At 40.8% G+C, this 11,337-nt stretch overlaps 1 protein-coding gene across 1 annotated transcript in view; it reads right to left on the bottom strand.

Moving 5' to 3' along the window:
- Positions 1–1,251: 1,251 nt before the first annotated feature.
- ahcyl2b (adenosylhomocysteinase like 2b) overlaps positions 1,252–11,337 on the bottom strand; it is a 33,231-nt gene continuing 23,145 nt past the window's right edge. The window contains exons 3-17 of the mRNA XM_026326949.1: positions 9,845–9,988; positions 9,437–9,537; positions 9,240–9,342; positions 9,050–9,144; positions 8,641–8,747; positions 8,103–8,219; positions 7,881–7,944; positions 7,404–7,492; positions 7,243–7,313; positions 6,463–6,557; positions 5,473–5,571; positions 4,109–4,177; positions 3,853–3,931; positions 3,044–3,164; positions 1,252–2,941 (exon numbers count right to left, since the gene is read on the bottom strand). Coding sequence (XP_026182734.1) covers positions 2,935–2,941; positions 3,044–3,164; positions 3,853–3,931; positions 4,109–4,177; positions 5,473–5,571; positions 6,463–6,557; positions 7,243–7,313; positions 7,404–7,492; positions 7,881–7,944; positions 8,103–8,219; positions 8,641–8,747; positions 9,050–9,144; positions 9,240–9,342; positions 9,437–9,537; positions 9,845–9,988 — 1,361 coding nt within the window. The 3' untranslated portion in view covers positions 1,252–2,934. The remainder of the gene's footprint in view (positions 2,942–3,043; positions 3,165–3,852; positions 3,932–4,108; positions 4,178–5,472; positions 5,572–6,462; positions 6,558–7,242; positions 7,314–7,403; positions 7,493–7,880; positions 7,945–8,102; positions 8,220–8,640; positions 8,748–9,049; positions 9,145–9,239; positions 9,343–9,436; positions 9,538–9,844; positions 9,989–11,337) is intronic.

Below are 11,337 nucleotides of genomic sequence, written 5' to 3'. Positions count from 1 at the left end.
CAGTTTGCAGTGTATGAGGATTTACAACAATAAATACAGGAGTCGATTCTTCCTTTACCTTCCTATACTTTTAAAGGTTGTCATATTTGTATATAGAATGTATATACATATACGATGCTGGTGTCTTCCCCTGCCCACTCATGTGTAAGTCAGTTTACTACTGACAAAAAAAATTAAAAATTAAAATGGTTTCTTCAACTAACACACAGACTAGGATCCTGAGGCAGGTGTTAACAACGGTCTACACAAAAAGAAAGAAAAGTAGACACACACACACACATCATTATAAGGTCAGTTTTCTCTCAAGAGGTCACATACTTTCACACACACACACACACACACACACTTACAAAAGTGGAAAAATAAGATTTAAGACAACGGCTTTAAGGACTACACTGACAACAGCTCACACTATTTTAAGACGGGATACTCGAGCACAGGGAGACAGAAACGCACAAACAGCTGCAGGGAAAAACTAACAATGAGGTTGTCTGGGCTGTGACACAGTATAAGATCTTGTCAGTTTGTGGGGGCAAGTGGGTGTCGAGTAGGTTTGTCTGAGAGGACCCTACACACCTGCAAAGTTTTGTTTTCTAGAGTTGAATTAGTTTTCCCCAAATTGGAAGGAATAGTTTGGTATTTTGGGAATTATCTTTATGCCGAGTTCACCAAGAAGATTTATACCACTAATGAAGTTACACTAAATCCTGCAGGGACTGCAGCTGAATCTAGCAGTCTGTTAGCTTAGCTTAGCATAAACACTGGCAGCATATAGAAACAGTTAGCCGGGATCTATCCAGCTTTGCCTACCAACCTTAAAGAGTCTAGAAACATGTGATATCCTGTCTGTTCTACATGTACTAAAACCAAAGTGAAAAATATTCTTGGCCCGCCCAATATAAAATGTTCACATATCAGGTTGGTAGGCAGACGGTGTTATAAATGGGGAGATCAGGGCTACCTGTTTTATTTCCAGTCTTTATACTTAAGCTACATATTTAGCATGCAGACATTAGTAGCATCTCCTCAACTCAATAAGCATATTTACTTAAATGTGCTGACTTTGGTTGACGTTATGTACAGAGATGACATGAAATGAATGACTTTGTAGATGTATTTCTTCACGAATAGAGCAAAAGTGTTGAGTAACAAAGCCCTCCGTCTGTTCAAAAGATATAAAATGCTCAAATGTATTTTCCATTTACAGTACAGGAAATTTTCAGACCTGGATAATGAGCTACTGCCGCCCTGCTCTAAGAAAAAAAGGTGACACTGTTTCCCAGCAGGCTGGCAGAGAATCTGATTGGTTCCAGTGTAGAGCTGGTATGGCGACAGTGTGTGCTAAGCTGTCAGGTGAAATGCCTGTCAAGACTTTCTAATTTCCACTGTCAGGTCAGCTGGGGATGACTGTGTAGCTCATGGCTGAAAGATTTAAGCCTTTCAGGTGGTTGCAGGTCAAAATTCCCATTAGATGCAAATCCATACAAATGCAAAAAAGCTCAGTGTATTTCTTAGATGAAAACAAAATAATATATGACGGATTTTATGTTTAACCTGAATCCTTTGACTATATCTGTGAGTACCCAAGTTTTGTGTTGTGTATGGTAAGTACAGTACATCTAAACAGCACCATACTTTTCAAGGAGGACCTGATTGAAGAAATCTGCGTTAAGTACCGGACTGGCAACAACTTGCTGCACATTTGGTATCTCTGTAAGCATCTTCTGTCACAGTAATAAAACGAGGGTTTAAGTACATCTATTACATTTTCATTAAAACATTTAATTGCTTATCTTTATGGCATCTGTTGATTTTCTCCCAAAAGTTATGATATTGGATGGTGCAGAGAGAAAAATCTTGGTTATCATATAAATATCTAAATATACAGTATCGCCCTGTAAATGATCTGACAACCTGCCATGCTTCTAACACAGTATAGTCGTTCTTGGTAAAGGAAAAGTCTAAATGAAAAAGTTAACTCTCACTAGCTTGAAATACTTTTCAATGATTCAACACTGGCGCCATGTGAGCAGCAAGAAACCGAGAAGCCAATGAGATCGATGTGGGTTTGAGCGACAGGTGGGAAAAACCAGTCATTGTCCAGTCATACTCACAAAAAAAAAAAAAAAAAAAAAAATTGCTGTAATGCAAATTACAGGTTGATCTGAAGGGACAGAACACATAATAAAAAAAGTTTAAAAACAAACACAATGGTGAATCTCAATGAAATGATCAAATAAAAGATATGATTGGACCCTGAGATCCCACCTAACCCACCCACCTCCCCACTAAGTCTAACCCCACCCTTACAAATAATAGACAAGATAAAACAAAAAGCAAAATCACAGGTAGAAAAGAAGAGACAACAAAAAAAAAAAAGGTCAGGAAAAAATGTCCATCGCTAAATCTTCAAAGGTCATCTTCATTCACACTGATTTTTTTTTAAATCAAGTGTTTTTTTGTTTTTTTTTTATATAGCATATATCTTAGCGTCAATAATTTTATCTTTAATATTTAAACAATAAAAAGATCTGGCAATGAGAAGGGAAGATGGATGATTTACATACTACTCGACACACAGATGAGCGCCTAAAGAGAAAGAGATAATGGTGGCGAAATGGTGAGAGGAAGGGAAGTCAAACATCTCTCAGAAGATGTCGGGGAGCTAGCTAGTGACGAATGGCAGGAGCAGTTCCACAGAGTTAGAGTTAATGTTATTGTTGTCAACCGTGAATAAATAAAACAACTGCCATAAGCACAGGAAAAGCCCCACGCCCCTTTCTCTCAGGCTCGGTGACAGTTCCTCTCCCTCCCCCCCTGATATATAAAGCCGGTGTGTTGACTATTCTGTTCATCCTTCTTTCCGTCCTCCCTCTACAGGTCTGTGCGATTCTTGGAGTCTTGGTATTTCCTCAGCACAACCTGTGCACTGGTTTAATACCTTAAAGAGAAAAAGAGAAAGTACAGCAACAGATGATAGTTAGTGTAAATATAAAAATTTGGATGAAACAAATTTGCATGGATCGCTGAAATGTTCTCATACCTATAGTAGTTTGGCTTAAAGGGTCCGTTCTTGTTCAAGCCCAGATACTTGGCCTGCTCGTCGGTCAGCTCTGTAAGATGTGCGTCAAATGTAGGCAGGTGCAGGCTGGCCACATACTCATCTGGAGGGCAAGGGAGAGGAAGAACGTGTTAACATTCACCAGGCACCAAGAAAGAAAAGTAGCAGGGAGGCTTTTGGATTTACCATCTCTCCATTTTGTTTCTCCTCTGCACGAAGTACACTGTCCCATCATCCTCTTTCCCACCTTTAGCCTTCCTCTCCTCATCTTAGTCCTTTCCTTCTCTCCATCATCTTTCTGTCAGCCTGTGCTGAGGTGGCAGCCACTCACAGGTGACCTACATTTGGCTCTCTGTTTTTCTTTACTACATCCGTGCGCTTCTCTAACCTGCCAAATAAAACGCTAAGTAATGTGACAGGCAAAGCAGCAGATATGCCGTAGGCTTAACGCACACACACAAATTTGTGCACAGCCACACAAGACCTATTCCACTGAGTGATTGGCTGTCCAGGGAGACGACTCGGAACGGAACAGATGAGACCGACTGTGTTGTCTATAGAGATAAATGCAACATGTCTCCAGGCTCTCTGTTGGAGCACAAACAAATTGTGTAATCACTTCCTGTTCATCTCATTGCTTGGTGGCTACTTGAGTGCCAAACAAGGTTATTATCTCCCTGGCCTGATATCTAACAGCCATTTATGCTGGTATTTTGTTAGCTTATGTTATAAAGTACTACAAGTAGTCTTTCTTTATTCCATTAATACATTTTATCTCAAGTAAATCTTACCCATCTTCTTAGGCAGCAGGTAAACATCCTGTTTGTAGCGTCCCTCAGGGGCATTATACAGCTCTATCAAAGCCAGAGCCTGGGCAGGGGCACACACAAATGTTACTCTCACACACACAAACACACAAGCACAACTTGTTTCTGCATCTTTTTTAGATTGAATACAAGAAGAATATACAAAATGTTAAATAAAAAACAAAACTGATGATGTACGAGCATATAAATTGGAAAAAAAATTGGATCCGTTGGGTTTTACCTGAGTAGTGGCAGTGATGGAGAGCACGAAAGTGGGCACAGTGGAACAGCTGAGGTTCAGCAGACGGCCCTGGGGACAAAATGACTGCTTTTTTAACTTGGTAGAAAAAGGAGATGTCTGCTATGGATAAATCAAGTCATCAAAAACAAAACAAGAAAAATAAGTAAAATAAAATAAAAAACATCGCAATATGTGCCAGTTTAACTTGACCCGTTTATTTTTCCTCAGCTTCTTTTGTGTTATTACTTAGCATCATAATGCATTTGTTTTCTTCAAAATGTGAAAGTGATGCTGCACCACTGTAAGTGAAATTTGGAGAAGCGCTGCAGAAAATGAAGTAGCTATTATGCAAAGCAAACGCTGCAGCTGGGAGGAGGAGGAACAGAGAAATGCATATTGTTGCATGATGACAGAACTACAATAGTTTAATAAATCTTTAATTTGTCCCATCACTCCTAAGGTGATGTGAAATTATGGACGAAGCTTTTTCATTTTTTAAGTTTTTATTCATTTTCTCTCTCAGTTCTTTTTCTCTTTTAACCTCTCTAAGTACAGGAGCTTCTACAGCTGTCTCATCTGCTAAAATAGTCTCAACAGCCCATCTCTCTGGTTAACCATGCAGCCAATTACCTCTGTATGGAATTATGTTGTGAAACAGAGCAGTGAAAAATAGATCCTCTTTTTACTATTTAAAAATCAAAGCAATGTTCAAACTTTGAAGAAACACGGCCATCTACAGTATTTTCTCTTTATTTCAGATACACTATACTAAATGACGATGTTAAGGAGTTGTTTTTGGTCTGAAATACAAGACATTTTTGGAAGAACTATTTTGGTTAGGAACCTTTGTAGCAGCCAGGAGATCTGGAGGCAGAGGCCCGAAGGTGAGGATGGAGGAGCTGCTCTCCTCATGTGGTTTAAACCTGCTGCAGATCAAACAGCAGCGTACACACAGGCATCGATGGGCCAGCAGGTTGTCTGCCTGGCCTTATCAGACTGCTCTCATTCTGTCACTGCTCGTAACACACACACACAAACACACACACACGCACGCACAAGCATCCTGTCTCCAACTCTGTGTGAATTTACAGCTGCATGTTATCCATTTTCCCACCCTAATTTGTTGCTGAGATTCGGTTCTTTCTAAAAGAGTTTAGGATCCTTTTTAAATGTGACTGGGTATGGTTTTGTCCGCTATAGGTGAAGGCTGAAAATGCTTCACAGACACATCTAAATAATTAGTGTAAATCTAAATGTAGATTTAGTAGGAGGTTGCTCATTTCATGTGTATCTGAATAACAGCCTTGATATCCAATTTCAGATGTAAAGCTGTTCTACTGATTTGTTGTGTGACGTGTGTGTACCTCAGCCAGCAGCACTATCCTCTTTCCATCAGGCCAGATGACGTGGTCCACCTGAGAACGGACCCTCTCCCAGGTCAGTTCAGGAGTCCGCAGGCTTGCCTACAGGACATCAAGGAAATTTTTTTTTGTTTTTTGTTTGGGTCGTCTTTTCTCTTTTCCTATTCATTAATGGAATCGCTGCCCATCTATCATCATAGGCAACAGTTGGCTAAATATGCATGGTCTTTTCCAGGACTTTAGGACTTTGAGAAATGAGTCACAACTTCCTCTTCTGTCTAAAAAATGTCCTTCACACGCCACTTGTTCTGATTGCTGTTTTTAAGCCATCTTTCCATTCCTCTCCTGTTTTTTTCCCCCTATTTCTAGCACTCCTGCCTCACTGTTTTTGGTTAGGGGATTACAGGCTGAGAACCACAACCCTCGCCTTTGTGCTTCTTATCATTGGTCGCCATTTATTTCTTCAGTGTATTTTAAAGCTGCACTCACTGTAAGACACAGTATAAGGGCATTATCTAAAAGCTGTAGGTAATTCAGTTACTGCCTTTATGAGGCAATATATCAAGCAGTAGAATCGCAGAGTTAAAAACAAGTCGTAACAGTAGGATTAAAATACTGTATAACATTTAAAACTTCACTTTCTCTACCACATTGAATAAGAAATGATCTGCTTGGATTTGAGACTCAACATTACGTTTTGATAGCCTAACTTTGCAAGCCTAATATTAATACAATAACTGGTTATGAATCAGATCATTCACATCAACCAGTTGCCATGACAACAATCACTACTCAAGGTCAGGCTTTACAGACAGGTGGACATCACACGCCAACAGGAACCAGCAATTTGTTGCTGAACTGTCTATTTCTGATTGCGCTGCAACAGCTGAAAATCTCTCTTGGTTTGAACTAGGCCTTCCATTGTTTTAAGACATCTTATTCAGATAAGATAAACACACACAAACACATGCATTTAGAGTTAGAGTGTCTTACCACGTCGATCTCAGTGTTGGAGTGTCCCATGTTGCAAACAATGCAGCCGTTCTTCATACGGTCGAGGTATTCTCTCACCACCACGTTCTTATTGCCTGAGGGATGGGAAAAGAAAGAAAAACAAAAAAAACTATTTCAGATAGAGCAAAATGTTGTCCCTCATTTTCCAATAGCAGCATTATTAATTCACTGGATATCCAATAAGCTTTCTTAAATTTGCTGCCAGGACTCTAATGAGCTGACCTGAATGGACCTACACAACCTTACTAGAGCAAATGCTTGGCATGTTTTATTTATTTCAAAGTACATTACAACTTTGTAAGTAAAGTCTTCAACTGTATTTTCCCCCTTAAGTCAGCATTAGCTAATGAAGCACACACAAGTAATTCTCTGCTCCAATTAAGTGCTCGGGACAGCTCCCTGATCTGCTGGGAACTTGTTTAGTAACGTTTCCAAATGGATGACAGCGACTGAATATTTGTCTGGTCACCTTGAAAAAACAGTAACAGAACAATCTGCTTTATGTCCTTCCTGTGCACAGAATGGATGCCGGCACTCTCCCTGTGTAATGCCTGTTATTACTTCTGCACTGTTGTGGATTATTTCCCAACACAAAAGCCAGTGGGACAAATCCCTGTACAGCTGCTGTGAGGCGATTAGTCAGCAAAGCAGTGATTATAACAATGAAATATTTATAAATTTCAAATGAACCAGGAGAGAAGAAGAGACTCTCCTGGATGGAGACTGTGAAGTACAGTGAGAGCCAGAAGCTTAACCAACCTGTGCAGGTGATGACGATGTCCACTTGTCTGATGACTTCGTTCAGCTTCACCAGCCGAAAGCCGTCCATGCTGCGATTGGGAAATGGAAAATAAAGCAGGTAAGACTGATGCTGTGTCAGCACAAGCAGCGAGCCGTAAAAAATATAAAAAGAGTTGTACCAAGCCTGCAAGGCACAGATGGGGTCGATCTCTGTGACGTAGACAATGGAGCCCATTGCTTTGAGGGCAGCACAGCAGCCTTTTCCAACCTGAGGAAGATAAGGAAAGGATATTAACATAAGCTGCAGTACAACAGACATGTAATCAAATAAGTGATCGATCACATAATCGAGGCATATTGTAACACTGATGTTGTCTACGTCAGTGGTTAAGGGCAGGTGTTTTTTCAGACTGAGAATGAATGAGGGCATGTGGGATTCATGCAGGTTTTCTACAGGTCTGTTTCAGATCAGTCCAAACAAAGTACAAACCCTTTGGGTTTGGGGTTTGAAACAATTATTGTATGTTTCCTAACCTGCACTACCAGTTTGGACGCACCTTCCTATTGATACATCTCGGTTTTTTTTTTTTTTTTTTTACACATGATTTAACATTCTCATTCTTGTAGTGACTTGTATTTCAGACACAATACTTTACCTCTCCATATCCACACACCACCACCTGCTTGCCTCCAAACATGACATCAGTGGTCCTCTTCAGGCTAAGGACAGAAAAACTATTATTTTACTGGCAGCCTAATACTAACTCAGACTGTGTGGACCAGAGGGAAGGTGAGTGAAACTCCCCTGTGTCACAAAATGTTCAAACAACAAATATTTTATGACTTATAATGAGGTTGAATAGGACACAGTTTGATACCCATCTAAGATGGACTCCCTGCAGCAGTAGAGGTTGTCAAACTTCTGCTTGGTCACAGAGTCATTGACATTCATGGCTGGGACACACAACTTTCCTGCCTTGGACAACTGGTACAACCTACATATTCAAAACACAATAAAACTGAATTAAATATAAGAAAATAAACTATTTCTAGTGTTTAGTGTTGACAATATATTATTGCAACCACTATTAAAGAATACATTTTAAGACAGAATTAGTTTTTTTACACAAAATCTTCAATCTACTTAATACGCTTTTCGTTTAATAGTCCTCAGTGCTTTAGTTGTGTAACCAGAGCACAATCATAATCGAGTACATTTTCACCACTAGATGGTGATATTACCACACCAGCAACTGTATAAGTATGTGCGTCTGTGAAAAACTACACTTGTACACGCTCTAATTCTAATTTAATGAGAGTTGCTTCAATCTGCCAAGCATTGTGTCATTTTAGAGTGCTAAAACATTTTTTAGGAGATCTACTAGGATAAGAATGTAGGTTTGCTCCAAGTCCTACCTGTGCACACCTGTCACACTCTCCTCTACAATGCCCTTGATCTTCTTGAACATGTTGGGGTATTTTTTATAAATCCAATGAGTCAGGTCACCACCGTCATCCAAGATCTGATAGTCAGAGATGGAGAGCACAAGTGAGTGAAAGATGGATTGAGAGAGGATGTGGTGAAGGGTAGAAAAAGAAAAAGAATGAATTTGCGTTATACTAAAACTGAAGCTCAAACTTGGGTTATTTGACTGAATTACTGGTGTGTAACCAGCCACCAAGTAAAAATAGATCAAAGGCCATCAAAAACAGCTAGTTGTCTGTTAAAAATAGCTGATGTAGGTGGGACAACAGGGACTGCAGGATGGAAAACAAGAACTTTCTGATGCTTTAGTAGACTTTATTTAGAATGTAGGTGTGCTACCATGTTGGGTTGCCAGCCTTCCACGTTGACACAGCGATCGATGCACCACCAGAAGTCATCTTCTGACTCACCCTTCCATGCAAATACGCTAAAACCTAGAAAAAGATGGGGATGGGCTATATATATATATAGCAGACGAAGCGTGAAACAGAAAAATCTGTCAGGAAATGATGTGAAAAAAGTGCCTCACCTCCCTCTGCCAGGGCAGCCGCCACTTCGTTCTGGGTAGAGTAGATGTTGCAGGCTGCCCATCTGCACTGAGCCCCCAAAGCTGACAGAGTCTCCATCAGCACCTGGAGAGACAGAAAAGAGGTGAGAGAAAGAGTTTGTCTTTTACCCGTAGCTGCTGGGCTGTGAGTGAGGGTGTGTTTTTGCTTCTCTACTCACAGCAGTCTGGGCAGTGATGTGGGTGCAGCCCACCACCTTGGCACCAGCAAGGGGTTTCTCTCCTTGGGCTCGCTTCCGCAGAGCCATCAGTGCTGGCATCTCTGAAAGAGACAACACACACGTACTTGGATATAGAAATCAACTGGATAGTTAACAAATTCCCATCATTTACGCCTCTAACACTTCATCACTAATCCACTCACTTACTGAGCTGAAGGAGTTACTAATGCAGAGGGTATAGTTTGTGTCTGTGTGTGTGGGTGTAAGCTGGAGGGTTCGGCTCAGTGCATTGAAGTAATTAGGGAATGATGTGAGAAATGTGTGAGCACGTACGCACGCACACTCCTTGAATCTGTAACTGTACTCGTGATACCACCAGTGCTGAGCGGAGACAGTACTGTGGTTTACCTTGCTCAGCAATCTCGATCTCCCTGCGTCCGAAGTCAGCTTGTTTGATGTTTTTGATGCAGAAGTCTCCGTTGCCTTTGGAGTTCTTCTGCTGTTTGTCCCGAGGAGACGTCTCATCATCAGAGCTGTCCGTGTATGACGCCGCTGACAAAACACACAGACACACAGTCAGTACGTCACACGCACATAAGAGGTCAAATATTAGCAGATTTTTGCCAAAAGGTCTGGTTGCAACATGAGTAATGGTATGTATTGTAAGGACTGCAAAGCAAGAACATTTATAAAAAGTCAAAAGTGAAAAACAAGAGTTCGCATTTACATTGCAAACTATTATTAAATTATCAAAGCAATAGCTGATAATAAAAACACTCATTTTGCAATAGTTTGACAAAAGAAGAAACATTCTGAACAGCATTTTGTTTGCACAGGCTCCTTGTATACAGAGCTTTTAGGTTTCAAAGGGCAGAACAAACACAATGTGCCTTTGGTTTCTTCACAGTGAATAAAGCCTGTACTTTTGTACCAGCCGTGCTATTTGATGGTGGGCCACTCATTTAGCTCAGCACTGGGTTTAATTGATTTAAAGCTGTCTGAAAAACTCTTTTCCTCATCAGAGAAACTCCAGCCTCTTTCTGATATCAAAGTGCAGTACAATCCACAGTACACTTTTTAACTGGTACATGAAAAGGAACATGTCAGAGAGAAGCACTTGTGAGATATCAACAGTAGTGCCCACAGCATGTTCTCAGAGAGGACATGCCCCTGTGTAGGACACTGGCACTGTGTGGCTCCTGTGCTTCAGGCTGGCACTGGTGTGGTCCTTCCTGTGTAGAGCAGGTACATGATGTCAATATCACACCTGTCACCCTTTTAAAAGTGACCCTGGACCAGTACCAGATAAGACTGGGTACCTTGCCAGCCCCGCCAACAACACTGAATTTAAAGAACATGCTGCACTGTGCCAGGAAGGCTTTAAAAAGAAATAATCCATGAGTTTACTGTTGGGAAAAATCATGCTTTGAAATCTCCCATCGGTACTGACTGGAGAAGAGAACGTGAACTGAGGAGATCTTAGGGGTCATGACAGTTGCAAAGGATACTGGGACAAAGCCAAAGGATATTCCTCTTGGGAAACATAAACCTCCTGTTTTGATTTTGCATGTCTTTTTCAATCACACAAGGCTCTCTGTGTGAAACTACAGTGCACAAAAAAATGTCTTTTTACAGTGGGGAAAAGAATAACATTAAAACTTTCCTCAAACTGGTCTTGGGAAAAGTACTGGTGGTGTGATCAGTGTGTCCTTTGCACTGTGGGAACCATCAGAGAAATAAGAAGCACTCTGGTGAGGGAATTATGAGGAAAGACAGGGAATCAGTAGGGAGGAGGGGCTGGGGGAGAACGAGCACAAGAGGGTTCAAAGAGGAGACAGCAGTGTTGCTGGTCTGAAAATAACTGTATTATTAGTAGCACTAACAATCTTTCATTCATTCTA

The sequence above is a fragment of the Mastacembelus armatus genome, chromosome 23 (genome assembly GCF_900324485.2).
Source record: "Mastacembelus armatus chromosome 23, fMasArm1.2, whole genome shotgun sequence".
Lineage (NCBI taxonomy): Eukaryota > Metazoa > Chordata > Actinopteri > Synbranchiformes > Mastacembelidae > Mastacembelus > Mastacembelus armatus.
Note: the sequence above shows the minus strand (reverse complement) of the source record. Positions and strands in the feature narration are given on the sequence as shown.